The 15,096-nt window shown below is 41.8% G+C and overlaps 1 protein-coding gene across 12 annotated transcripts in view; it reads right to left on the reverse strand.

The window, feature by feature from the left end:
* akt3a (v-akt murine thymoma viral oncogene homolog 3a) overlaps positions 1 to 15,096 on the reverse strand; it is a 426,682-nt gene that overhangs the window by 108,675 nt on the left and 302,911 nt on the right. For all 12 annotated transcript variants that reach the window (XM_052012968.1, XM_052012966.1, XM_052012969.1 and 9 more), the window contains one exon: positions 4,743 to 4,890. In XM_052012968.1, coding sequence (XP_051868928.1) covers positions 4,743 to 4,890 — 148 coding nt within the window. The remainder of the gene's footprint in view (positions 1 to 4,742; positions 4,891 to 15,096) is intronic.

Raw genomic sequence — 15,096 nt, forward strand, 5'->3', positions numbered from 1 at the left:
TTAGCAGCTGACAGTAGGTCCAAACCAAATCAGTGCCAAAACAATTTGCAGTGGAGACTAGGTACTGGACAATGTTGTGCCAAAGCAATTTACACACTATTTTTTGTCACTTCAGATGTCAAAGCAATGACAAAGCTTCCCCAGATAACACACAAGGTAGCTTAACAGCTGCCTGAAGCTACCTGCAAACCATTTAGAGTAGGCAACTAATTATACCCAACAGATTGCATCATCATTCTTAATCGGAGTTGATCAATAGAATAAAAGAAAAATATGTCACCTGAGAGACAAGCGAGGTGTGCCAACAGAAAAAAAATTCAAGGAAAATTCTTTAGCAACCAAGCTTGCTGTATCTTTATTTTGCATCATTAAAGTACATGACCTGCATGCTGAACTCTAATGATTTTACATTTCCTCAGCTCAGTCATTAAGCTGCTACTCTTCAAATATATCTAACATCCTTCCATGAAGAGATTTTTATTTCTTGAGTGTGACTAAGGAGGCCTTGTAAGAGGTAGTTCAGGTGCAGAATAGACATTCCCAGCAGAGTGGAAAAGGAAGGATATGCAATGCTACAGCTGCATGGATAACTAAAGATAAAACCAATTTAAAGTGAGGCTGAAAGGAAACTCATTTTAAATATTACATTCATAAATCTGTGGCCAACTGAGTTGAAAGTAAAGAAATGTAATATGTGACCAAGCCACAAAAGGAGATATTTGGAAAATGACCAAAATACTGAGTCAGAGAGGTCAGTTTTTAAACTCTGCATACTTGAGAGGTAGAATGGTAGATAAGTTAGAGGTAATTCTTGGACTTTGGAAGATGAATGTACACCATCAATGGAGCATCAATTAAATATGGACAGAAAATGCTGGAAACATTCATCAGATCAGGTAGCATATGTAGAAATAGAAACGGTTAGCTTTTCAGATCAACAAAAGTGGGAACTTCAAGTGGCAGAGAAGAGGAGAGATGGATAGGACAAAGGGAAAATCTATGGTAAGATGATGGCACAGTTGCCAAGGTGATTGTCCATTTGTTGAGAAGTCAGGTTCTTTGATTAATGAGGGTGGTGACAGCAGGAAAACAATGAGGCATGTAGAGCTGTGAAATGCAGGTCACAGCTGTTGCTGCTGAGACCTAAAACCTAAAGGAGAATGCTGGAAATGCCCAGCAAATCAGACAATGCCTCTGGAGAAAGAAATACCTGAAATGTTAACCCAGTTTCTGTCTCCACAAATGCTGCCTAACCTGCTGCTTCCAGCAATTTTCGTTTTTATTTCAGATTTCCAACATTTGCAGTTTTTAAGAATTTCAATTAAATTTGGAAATGCCCAAGAGCTCACAACTTCAAGAGTTCAGAAAAGGTAGGATATCTTGGGGTGGATTAAGTTACAGAGATAGGCAAAGGTACTGAATGCAAGGTTAAAAATGTTTAAATATTGGTATTGCTCTAACGGAAGACAGTGGTGATGAGTAAATAGATGGGACAGTGCAAGCTTAGACAAGGGCAATAGAGTTTTTAATCAAAGATTTTGGACAGCTAAACCAGAAACGCCAGTCAGGAGTACATTGGAATGTCTTGTCTAGACTATTGGTAATTAAGGCATAGATCAGGATTTCAGCAGCAGATGAAATCGAGCAGGGATAGAGTTGGGTGATGTTACAGAGGCAGAAATAGGTACCTTTTTGTAAGAACAAGATAACGAGGCTGGAAAGTCACTTCAGAGTCAAATGACTGAAAATGGTCTGGTTTAGTGTCAAACTGTTGCCAGAGCATGGAGAGGAGTCGGCAAGAAAATTGAGTTTGTGATGAATTGAAGGTGATAGCTTTGGTCTTCTCGATGCCTAGCAAAAAGAGAAATTCTTTTGCCCATCTGGAGTTGGATGTCAGATAAGCAGTCTGACAATTTAGTGTGAGGTGGTGACATTGAGCAAGATGAGCTAGATGATATAAGCAAATATGAAAACTTTCAGATGACAGTGCTGATGGTCAGCATACAGAAGAGAAATTGGTCAAGGATAATCAATGAGTCAAGGATAATCTTGGGATGACAGAGGGTTTGGCATGGAAATGGGAAGAAAAACTATTGTTGGTGGCTCTCTGGCTACTGCTGGATAGATAACAATGGAATCAAATGCAGCTGTATCAAGCTGGACAGCAAAAGGAAATTGATGTGGTCAACCAGGCTGTAGGAAGAATGGGAAGAACAAAGAGGGATGATTATTTTTGTCACAATCACGTAGGATGTCAGATGCTGACAGTTTTGTACAAATAAACAGCATTTGCTTTCTACAGCAAAATTGAAATTAATTTAAGATGTTTTAGTAAAGTAGAACTGGCTAATAATCCAGAAGTAGATGAACACTTCAGTTCTGATACTCACAACAGCTCATATTGAACAATACAATTAAAACTGGGGTCAAATACAAGTAAAAGAGATTAGAAGAGAATAGCCTATGACAAGCTTTGGGCTACTGAGGCCGAACAAGAATGCTCAGCAACTGATGTTCATATACAAAATTGAAGCCTTTGGAATAAAAGGAGCAGTAGCAGCATAGATACAACAATGGCTGATGGACAGAAATTGTGAATGAATATTAGTTGGGATTAAAAGGAAATGCACAGTGGTTCACCTATTTTCACTGCTGTTTTTCATATACAATAAGAACTTGATTTTATTCACAGGGTAAATCAAGAAAATTCAATATGAACTATGTGGTCCAACTTTAAAATTGGTGCAATATCAGAGAAGTAGGGGGCAGTTGCGCAAAAATTTTAAAGGTGGCAAAACAGGTTAACAAAGATGTTCACAAACCATATGCCTTTATGGGCTTTATAAACATAGAAACAAATTTAAAAGCTAGAAAGCTATTTGAAATCTGTATTAAAAAACTGGTTTAACCCCTATCTGGAAAATGTGTTGAATTCTGGATACAACACTTCATAGGAAGGATGTGAACGCTTTTGAGAGGATGAACAGTAGATTTACTAAAATGTTTCTGGGGTGCAAAGTTCCTCTTAGGTGAAAAGAATAGAAAAACTGGGTTTCTAGGAACTGAAAATGCCAAGATCTCCAATAAGTGTGCACTAGTTTAAATGGTAAAAACTTTACTAAAAAAAGCCTATTGAATAAAATTTCAGGTTTTGAACCAAATGTATGCCTGTTTAAATGCACATATGTACATTTTAAATGTTTTGAAGTATCTGATTCTTTCCATACTGATAGGGATCATTTCTGTTAAGAAATGATCAGCACACAATACTCCCCTTTCCATTTGTAATCAATTAGTAATCATTCTTTAATGAGGAATCGTTAATAGGAGTAGCTTATTTGATGTGCAGATTTTTCCCGGTGTTGTTGATGCTATTTAAGTCAAAGTCAAATTTATTGTCATACGCACAAGTGCATGCATGCATAGATGCAATGAAAAACTTACATGCAGCAGCATCACAGGCATGTATAATGAACATTGAAAAGTAAGTCTCTAGGAAAGGAATTGTTTTAGGTTATGTGGTTGCTGCTGAAATATAGTACTTAAAGGGGGAAAATTGATGGGTGACTGAGTTCAGGAAGCAATAGGCCCATTACATGGTGGAGTTACACAGGTATACATTTTGAATGTGCAGGTGGATAAATGCAGGGATTGAGTGAATAAAAAACTGGCAAGGGAATTGAATTCTAATAGAAGTAGGGAATTGGTATAGTAAGGAAAAAAAAATAGCAAGTAGCAAACAAATTACAATATAGACAATAAAAGTAGAGGAAGGAAATCTACTTTTGAAGCATACCACACAAAAGTTATTAGAAGTAGAACTTGAAGATAAAAAAGTCATGCACAGCTTAACAAGTTTTTTGGAAAAATAAAGGGGAAATAAAGCAGTTAACAAGCCATGTAAAAATACCTTTTCAAGCCAAAATAGATAATGGAGAGACAAAAACAAGGAAAATGCAACGCTGGTAAAATGAGAGAACAGCTGCTGGAATTAAGCTGTCTGCAACTGGCTGAGGAAGATCAAAGCTGGAGTTGATCATATTATCTACTCAGCCATTCGTAACAAAATTAATGCTACTAGAGCATTGACTTTTAGATTTGGCTAGTGGAACTAAATTATAGATCAGTACAAATGAAGAGTGACAGAAAAATAACATGACATGATTCTTAAAGAACTAAGTGGAATAGAAATTTTATTATAGATTGAGAACAGTGGTCCAATGTTATATTTGACGATGTCCTGCATTACCCAAGATGTGATGTACAAAAGAGAAATGATTTAAAAAAAAGAACTGGGTACTTAATGGATCACAGCCAACCCTTTTTTTTAATGCCATTTAAAATCCATCTTCTAATTGGATTCTACTGCCAACCTATCAGAGATTATTCCAAAATATATTAATAATATAACAGAAAATTTAACTGATCTAGTGCAACGAGTATTTGGAATTTGGAAGTATGTTACAAAATATTTTCAAACTAAGAGCTCACTTGGATGTTATTTTTCAGTAGCTAGTTACACATCTCAGCATGTGTTCTTTCAATGCCTCTCCATGCTTCTCCCCTTTCTGGAAGGTCACTTTCCTGCCAAGTCCACAGTATCTGTTATCTTTATAGTGTATTGCTTAAGCTTTTCATTCTGCATATGATGAGTGCTATATAAATACAAGTTGGACATAGGATTTTTTTGAAGGAGTTAATTGAGATATATATATCTTATAAGCAGCAGTAATTGTTCTTACCACTCTGCGTTTGGGATGACTGAGAGAAGTGTCCATTTCATCCTCCCCTGTAATATCTAGATTGGGACTGGAGCTACAGTTCATTCGATCTTCCTCTTGCCTTTGAAGTCTGTCTGCTACTGCTTGAATAGCTTCTGTCCATTCTTCCCTGTGTGTATATAAAAAAAATTATTTGGGATTAATGCAAACTCTTTGAAGACGTGTGCTTTCAAGATTTCTGTTGCTTTGGACTTTTTCTGAATAGCAAAAATAATGGGCTAAAGTGGTGTATCAGTTTTCTAAAGTGTAATTGCTACTAAATTCTTTGCAAGATCAGTTTTTCCACAATATTGCATAACTTACCTGACATTCAAGTAGGATTGTTAAAGTAAATTTGACATTCAGAAATTCTACCAATTATTAATAAGGCGATTAAGTAATCATAGAGATACAATTTTGTTCCAACTTAACTCGAATAAAATCCAGAACAAGAATAAATTTTTGATCACCTGCAGTGATACTACAGCTCCCAATCACTAATACTTTATGCCATTAATAAGTCATTTGGCCTTAACAATCAGCCCAGAGTCACCTGCAGCCTTTGGTATAAATTTCAGTGTTACTCTGTGCATTTATGACCATTATGTTCTTTTGAATCTGGCAATTTCAGAGTTGCTGATCAGAGCCCAAGGATACCAATGGGCAGTTCTTCACATTCAACAAGCCCAAGGAGACCTACAGTTTCCATTCATCCTAAATCACTATCGGTGGATACAAGTGTCACCAAATCAAACTTACAATAAGATATTTTCAATCATAAGTTTATTTTTTTTAATGATTCAATATACATTAATCTATGTTTTCTGTGAAGCAGTAAAGCATCATTGAAACAGATATGCAAACACTTATATACTCTTGTGCTAGTATTAATGGTCATGCCAGTCTTTTTCTTTCCCTTATTTTAAATGTGAGAAATGTGAGTTAGTATCTTAGATGTCACAGACCACCTCACAGTCGGAATATCTCAGATCATCACAAACAATGGATTTGGATGGAATTCATAATTTTACTCAACTGTACTAATTGAATGTGAATGATGACATTCGAGTACTACAATTTTCCAGGTGCCTCCATCTCTTAGCCAGCTGAACCACTGGAATATTCTTTTTTGGTTTTGAGCGGATTCTGTTCAACTGCATTTAAAAAATACTTGGAGCAAGATCAAAAGGCAAACTTTAAAAATAATTTATTTAAAAAGTTTGCCTTGTACAAGGGAAGAGAAGAAAGATAAATTAATAGTGTTCATACGTTTCAGAAAACATTAAGAAAACAGAGCATCAACACAAGCGCACCTCAAGGATGCATGCTTAGCCCACTGCTCTACTCTCTCTACACTCATGACTGTGTGGTTAGCACAGCTCAAACACCATCTACAAATTCGCTGATGACACCACTGTTATTGGTAGAATCTCAGATGGCGACAAGGAAATGTACAGGAGTGAGATAAATCAGCTGGTTAAATGGTGTTGCAACAACCCCGCACACATCAGCAAGAGCAAGGAACTGACTGTGGACTTCAGGAAAGCAAAGTTGGGAGAACACGCACCAGTCTTCATTGAGGGGTCAGCAGTGGAAAGGGTGAGCAGCTTCAAGTCCCTGGGCCCACACATTATTGCAATCATGGAGAAGGCACAGCAGCAGCTCTACTTCTTTAGGAGTTTGAGGATATTTGGTATGTCACCAAAGACTCCTACAAATTTCTATAGATGTATGGCAGAGAACATTCAGACTGGTTGTATCACAGCCTGGTATGGAGCCTCTAATGCACAGGATCTCAAGAGGCTGCAGAGGGTTAAAAAGAGTCAGCCAGCTCCATTACAGGAATAACCCTCCCCACGTCAAGAAGTCAGCATCCATCATTAAGGACCCTCACCATATGGGACATACCCTCTTCTCATTACTACCATCGGAGAGGAGGTACAGGAGACTTAAGACCCAAACTCAACAATTCAGGAACAGCTTCTTCCCCTCCGCCATCAGATTTCTGAATATTCCACAAACTCATGAACACTTCATTATTCCTTTTCACTTGAACTAATTATTTTTGTAATTTATAGATTTGTATGTCTTGCACTGTACTGCTGCCACAAAACAAAAAATTTCACATCAAATGTCAGTGATAATAAATCTGATTCTGATTTATCATTCTCATCCTAATTTGAGTTTCATTTTCAGAATACTGTGGAACTTTAACAAAACAGTATTGATATGTATTTGGATGATCTCCACTTTAAAGAAAATAAATGTTTTTATTATAGTTTGAGCAGTGGGAATGGCAGTGAGGACAGTAGTACTGTATGCTCCGCTTGCAGTATGTGGGAAGTCAAGGAGACCTCCAGTGTCCCTGATGACTACACTTGCAAGAAGTGCATCCGGCTGCAGCTCCCTACAGACAGCATTAGGAACTGGAGCTGGAGCTGGATGAACTCTGGATCATTCGGGAAGCCGAGGGGTTGATAGAGAGGACTTACAGGGAGGCAGTCACACCTAGGTTGCAGGACGCAGGTAGCTGGGTGACTGTCAGGAGAGGGCAAGGGAATAGGCAGTCAGTGCAGGGTGCCCCTGTGGCCGTTTCCCTCAATAAGTATACCACTTTGGATACTACTGGGGGGGAATACCAGAGGAAAGCCACAGCAGCCAGGTCTCTGGTACTGAGTCTCACTCTGTGGCTCAGAAGGGAAGGGGAGAAGAGGGGAGGGATAGTGATTGGGGATTCATTGGTTAGGGGAATGGACAGAAGGTTCTGTGGACGAGAACGAGACTCCAGGATGGTATGTTGCCTCCCAGGTGCCAGGGTCAGAGACGTCTCAGATTGAGTCCACAGCATTCTTGAGGGGGAAGGGGAGCAGCCAGGAATCATAGTACACATTGGTACCAACAACATTGATAGGAAAAGGGATGAGGTCCTGAAGAGGGAATATAGAGAGTTAGGAAGGAAGCTAAGAAGCAGGACCTCAAGGGCAGTAATCTCTGGATTGCTGCCTATGCCACGCGCCAGTGGGGGTAAGAATAGGAAGATATGGCAGACAAATGTGTGGCTGAAGAGTTGGTGCAGAGGCCAGTGTTTCAGATTTGTGGATCATTGGGATCCCTTCTGAGGAAGATATGACCTGTACAAAAAGAACGGGTTGCACCTGAACTCGAGAGGAACCAATGTCCTTGCAGGCAGGTTTGCTAGAGCTGTTGGGGAGGGATTAAACTAGGTTGGCAGGGGATGGGAACCAGAGTGTTAATCAGATAATGGAGCAGTTGGTGTGAAGTAGATGCATCGTGCAGAGAGACTGTGAGGAAGGATAGGAAGTGGATACGGCACAAAAGCAGTGAGTTGGATGGGTTAAAATGTGTTTACTTTAATGCAATAAGTATTAAGAATAAGGGTGATGAATTTACAGCATGGATCAGTACATGGAATTACGATGTTGTGGCCATTACAGAGACTTCCCTGTCGCAAGGGCAGGATTGGCTGCTTGATGTTCTGGGGTTTAGGTCTTTCAAAAGATAGGGAGGGAGGTAAAAGGGGGGGAGTGACATTGCTAATCAGGGTTAGCATCACAGCTGCAGAAGGAGAGGACATCGTGGCGGGGTTGTCCACTGAGTCAGTATGGGTGGCAGTCAGAAATAGGAAAGGAGCATTAACTCATTGGGAGTAGTCTATCAGCCCCCCCCCCCAATAGCCACCGGGACACTGAGGAGCAGATAAGTAGACAGATTTTGGAAAGGTGCAAAAAGAGCAGGGTTGTTGTCATGGATGACTTCAACTTCCCTAATAATGACTGACACCTCCTTAGTGCAAAAGGTTTAGATGGCGCAGAATTTGATAGGTGTGTCCAGGAAGGATTCCTGATATAATATGTGGACAGGCCGACTAGAGGAGAGGCCATACTGGACCTGGTACGAGGCAATGAACCTGGTCAGGTGACAGACCTCTCAGTGGGCAAGCATTTCACAGATACTGATCACAACTCCCTGACCTTTAGCATAGCCATGGACAAGGATAGGAGCAGACGATATGGGAAAATTTTAAACTGGGTGGAGTGCTAATTACGATGATATTGGGCGGGAACTTGGGAGCATAAATTGGGAACAGGTGATCTTGGGGAAATGCACAGAAGAAATGTGGAGGTTGATTAGGAACCACTTGCATGGGGTTCTGGATAGGTCTGTCCCACTGAGACAGGGAAAGGATGGGAGATTGAAGGAACCATGATTGAAAGAGAGGTTTTAGGCAAGAGGAAAAAGGAAGCATACATAAGGTTTAGGAAGCAAAACTCAGACAGGGCTCTTGAGAATTATAAGGTAGCAAGGAAGGAGCTTAAGAAGGGACTTAGGAGAGCTAGGAGGAGACATGAGAAGGCCTTGGCGAGTAGGATTTAAGGAAAACCCCAAGGCGTTCTACACGTGTGAAAAACAGGAGGATTACTAGAGTGAGGGTAGGACTGCTCAGGGATAAAGGGGGAGGCCAAAGAGGTAGGGGAGGTCCTCAATGAATACTTTACTTCAGTGTTCACTAGGGAGAGGGACTTAGATGAATGTGAGGTCAGCGTAGAACAGGCTAATGTGCTGGAGCATGTTGAGGTTAAGAAAGAAGTAGTCTTGGAGCTTCTGAAATAGGATTGATAAGTCCCTAGGACCGGATGGGATATATCGCAGATTACTATGGGGAGGGAGGAAAGAGATTGCTGGGGTGTTGACAATGATCTTTGCGTCCTCCCTGGACGCAGGAGTGGTACCAGAGGATTGGACGATGGCAAATGTTGTTCCGTTGTTCAAGGAAGGTAATAGGGATAATCCTGGGAATTATAGACCAGTGAGTCTTATGTCAGTGGTTTGCAAGCTTTTGGAGAGGATTTTTAGGGACAGGATTTATGAGCATTTGCAGAAGCATAGTCTTATTAGGGATAGTCAGCATGGCTTTGTGAAGGGCAGGTCATGCCTCATGAGCCTGAGTTTTTCAAGGAAGTGACAAAACAAACTGATGAAGGTAGAGCGGTGGATGTGGTGTATATGGACTTTAGTAAGGCATTTGACAAGGTTCCCCATGGTAGGCTCATCCAGAAAGTCATGAGGCATGGGATCCATGGAGGCTTGGCTGCGTGGATTCGGAATTGACTTTCCCACAGAATGCAGGGGGTAGTAGTAGAGTATTCTGCCTGGAGGGTCATGATGGGGCACAAGACTTTTGACAGGATGAGTTGGAGACTGCTGGCTTTGAGGTGTTTAACATTGGGCTTTTCCCTGGTCCATAAGACCTAGGAGCAGAATTCCCTCAAGGTTGCTGCATAGGTTGATAGGGTTGTTAAGAAGGTGTATGGTGTAGGGACCGCTCTCTCCGCAACTCCCTAGTTCACTCCTCTCCTCTTCCCCACTCCACCCACCCACCCCCCCATCCCGCTCCCACCCCAGGAACTTCCCACTGCCCCCGACGTAGGTGCAGCAACTGCCCCTACACCACCTCCATCACCTCCATCCAGGGACCCAAACAGTCCTTTCACATGAGACAGAGATTTACCTGCACCTCCCTTAATATCATCTACCGCATTCAGTGCTCCAAGTGTGGCCTCCTCTACATTGGTGAGACCAAACACAGAATAGGTGACCGTTTCGCAGAACACCTGCGCTCTGTCACTTCAACTCCTCCTCCCACACTATCACAGATATGTCAGCCATCAGCCTTCTCCACTGCCAGGAGAATTCCAAGTGCAAACTGGAAGAACAGCACCTCATTTTCCGTCTTGGAATCTTGCAGCCTAATGGCATGAACATTGAATTCTCCCACTTTAAGTAATCTCCACACCCCTCCCCCCACAACAACCCCCTCCAACCATGCCTCTTCTTTTCTTCCCTTTCCTAGCCCCTCTCTCTTTTTTCTACCCCTTTTTTCGCTCCTTACTTTTGACCTACCCCCAGGTGGATCTGCTCTCCCCTCCTCCCACGCACCTGCCTATCACTATCTCTTATCTACATCTACCTATCACCACCTTGTGCTCACCCTCCTCCCCTCTTTTGATAACCTACCACTGCTCTGCTTTTCCCTCCTATATATTGGGCTTTGTAGCGGCCCGTACACATGGCACTCGAACCGCCATCGGCGGCAGTGGGCAGACGCGTGGGAGCACATTGTGAACGAACTGCGGGGCAGGCCTTCCGGCGGGAACCTTACGTCACGTCCCCCCCACATGGGCCCGGAGAGGCTCTTGGGTACTTGGGTGCGTGCGCGCTTTGTCTGTGTGAGTAAAGTGTGTCTTGAATTAAACCTCCTTGTCTCCGAGTTTTTCTTCGGAAATGCGCCACGTCTGACTACAGCTTCCCCTTTTCCTATCTTCAATCCTGAAGAAGGGTGCTGGCCCGAAACATTGACCACCTGCTTTTCTCCATGGATGCTGCCTGACCTGCTGAGTTCCTCCAGCATCATAGTGTTTTTCAAATTTCCACATTGTCGGATAGTTATCAGGGTTGTATATGCACTGATACAGCCTTGCTACAGACACACCCAGTTATGGAATAAAAGTATTGTCACGAACCAGCAACAAAAGAAACACACTGAGCATGATTTAGTGTTAAAAACTATTTTATTAATCACTACTTATGATAATACGTAAAATAAAAGTAAAAATGTTAGTGTGTTAGAATTCAAAAATGTTAAACCTCGAACGTTAACCCCAAAACTAAACTCGTCGTGTGTGTGTGTGACAAAGTCCAAAACTCCCAGTTCCGGAATGGTTCTTAAAGTTCAGTTCCGCAAGCCATAAGGTGAAACATGAGCAAGGGCTTCTTCAACAACCACCGTTGTCTGAAGATAAAATGTAGATGTAGAAAAACATAGAGAGAGTACATACGAAATCCAAATGTTCCACGATGGAACCCAAACGACACTTCAGTGTTTACTCGGTAGTGACTTCCTCACCCCGAAAGCATCCGAACCGTGGTCGTCCACACACAAATACCTGTTTCCCTCTACAGGTCAGCAACAAAGTGAACTCCACCGGATTACTTTCAACTTCCATACATGGATTTCAGTGGCAAACACAGTTATTGTTTCTCATCCATCGATAGAGAAAACAAGCAGGCTGGTGTCTCTCTCCCTTCTCTCTCTCTCTCCTTCTTCTTCTGACTTCTTCAACAACGTCATTACGTCCTTTATCTTCTATTGACGTAAGCACGCCCCACACACACATACACACACACTCTCTATCTTAAAGGGACTTTCACTGAGTCCGTAACAGTATTCTACACTATAATTGGGATGTTGTCTGGTTCCATGGCTCTTAATATCACATGAAGAAACAAACTGGCTGACAACTAGTTCCTGTTATGTTCAGGGACCTCAGAAGGAAGCCAAAATGGATCATCCCATTGGCAAAGATTGCCACAAATACATCAACATAATATTTCTGTATTCGTTACCACTTGACACCAGTAATGATCTGGAGATTACCATCTTTGAGGTCCTGCCTTCTAATCTCTTTATTAACTCTCCAAAGCCTGATTATATGCATCATCCCTCTTTGTACAGACAACACTGGTACAAACATGTACTTTAGCCTGGGATTGTTCTCTTTCTTCCCACAGGCCTCAGTAGGTTTTTCAGCCAGTGACCCTGCTGACCCTTACATCATATTACTATACAATCACATTGGTGGGTGCAGGAAAGTTTTGCTTTCCACTCCCTGCCCACCTTGTTATTTATTGAATACAATTTACATACTTTTGACCTTTTGCCCTCCCAACTCCAAATACACCTCCACCACCTCCCCTCATCCTGATAGCTGCCACCATTTGTGCTGCAAACTTGGCTTTGACTGTATCTGTTTATATGTTGAGGTGTTCTGTAAATTGGTCTCACAGTCGGGAGGTAGGGTCACCAATGTAGTGGAGATCACAAGGGCAGCAACAGTTCATGCGCCAAAGCTCAAGGGACACGGGTTCAATCCTGTCCTCGGGTCTATCTGTGTGGAGTTTGCACATTCACCATATGGTTTCCACCAGGAGCTCCTGCCCTCCCATATCCTGAAGACATGCTAATAGGTAAAGTGATTACTGTAAATTATCCCTTAGCATAGGTAAGTGGCAAAGAAACCAAAGGGGAATTGATGGGCATTTGAGCAGGAATAAGTTGCACGGCTGCAAGAGAAACGGGAAGGAATGTGGAACTGATGGGATTTCTCTGCTGGAAGTTGGCAATGGGCTTACTGGCCTCCTTCTGAGTTGTAATGTTCTTTAATTTAATATATTTATATGTAGTTTCCAGGCTTTTAAGTGTGGAGTAGGAATATCTAATGATTAGGTTTAGAGTCATAGAGTCACTTTGGCCCATCTAGTCCACGCCGCCTGATCTTCTGCCTAGTCCCATCTACCTGCACCCAGACCATATCCCTCCAAACTTCTCTCAAATGTTACAATTGAACCCACATCTAGCACTTTGGCTGGCAGTTCGTTCCACACTCGTATCACCCTCAGATTTCCCTTAAATATTTCACCTTTCACTCTAAACCTATGTCCTCTAGTTCCAGTTTCACCCAACCTGAGGGGGGAAAAAGCCTGCATGCATTCACCTATCTATACCCCTCATAATTTTGTATAAGATTTGCCCTCATTTTCCTGCGCTCCAAGGAATAAAGTCCTAACCTAATCAACATTTCCCTACAACTCAGGTCCTCAAGTCCCAGCAACATCCTTGTAAATTTTCTCTGCACCCTTTCAAGCTTATTGATATCTTTGCTGTAGGTAGGTGACCAGAACTGCACACAATACTCTAAATTCAGCCTCACCAACGTCTTGTACAACTTCAACATAACATCCCAACTCTTATACTCAATGCCCTGATTTATGAAGGCCAAGGTGCCAAAAGCTCTCTTCACGACTATCTGAACATATGGAACATAGAACACTACAGCATAGTACAGGCCCTTCGGCCCACAATTTTGTGCCGACATTTTATCCTGCTCTAAGATCTACCTAACCCTTCCCTCCCACATAGATCCTCATTTCTCTATCATTCATGTGTCTATCTAAGAGTCTCTTAAATGTCCCTAATGTATCTGCCCCCACAACCACTGCAGGCAGTGTGTTCCACGCACCCACCACTCTACATGTAAAAAAACTTACCCCTGACATCCCCCTTATATATTCCTCCAATCACCTTAAAATTATGTCCCCTCGTGTTAGCCATTGTCACCCTGGGAAAAAGTCTCTGACTATCCACTTGATCTATGCCTCTTATCATTTTGTACACCTCTATCAAGTCACCTCTCATCATCCTTCTCTCCAAAGAGAAAAGCCCTAGCTCACTCAACCTATCCTCTTAAGACGTGCTCTCCAATCCAGGCAATGTCTGTGACACCACTTTCAAGGAACTATGGATCTTTGGTTTAAGAGTTTATCAGCTCTTAAACCACATACATAAAGAATATTTCACTGACTGAACAGGAGAACTCTCACCTTGAAAATTCATCACTTCACATATCTGGCAAGTCTAATATACCATCCAGTAGATCATCATTCTCGTTCTGGAACACATCCTCATTTTCTCCTGACTGCCAAAGCAGCAAAGCCATGCACTTGGGCATCACAATGTAGGTTTCAATCATAAGCCTCAGTGATCCTATAATCAAAGAAAGGATAGAAAATATGCCTGGCAGGGGATCTCCCTCCAGGCTACAGCATCATCTTCATTACAGAACTACTTGCACGCTAAACAACAAAACTAATATGTAATCGACAGATCTAAGCAATCTCATATCAATATCTCAGATCAAATCTCTGCAGCACTGCTACATCTAGTCATGAATCGTGGTGGATAATTAAACAGTTAACGGCAGGAGACTGCTTCAAGGACATCCCTATCCTCAATGATGACATGGCCCAGGATGCCAGTCCTCAAGATTGAAGTAATTGCAGCCATCTTCATCCAGAAATGCTGAATGGACAATCCATGTCAGCTTACTCCTGAAATTCCCCATCTTGGGTGGGCAATTCGATCCACTTTTTTTTTATTAAGAAGTTGCTGAGAGCTCTGGGTAAAGAAAAAGATAAAGAAATGGACAATATCTAGTTCTGAAGACCTGCACTCCAGAGGTAGCTGCAGCTCTAGCCCAGCTGTTCCAGTAGTTACAAAACTGGCATCCATCCAACACAAAATTGCCCAGGTACCTCACATTCATAAAAAGCAGGACAAATCCAATCTAGCTAATTACTGCTCAATCAATCTACACTCAATCAACAAAGTGATGGAAATCATTGTTAACAGAGTTATTAAGTGGCCCTTATGTACTAATGCCCAGGTAGGGTTTCACTGGCACCACAACTTCAGATCTCA

The sequence above is a fragment of the Pristis pectinata genome, chromosome 3, assembly GCF_009764475.1.
Source record: "Pristis pectinata isolate sPriPec2 chromosome 3, sPriPec2.1.pri, whole genome shotgun sequence".
Lineage (NCBI taxonomy): Eukaryota > Metazoa > Chordata > Chondrichthyes > Rhinopristiformes > Pristidae > Pristis > Pristis pectinata.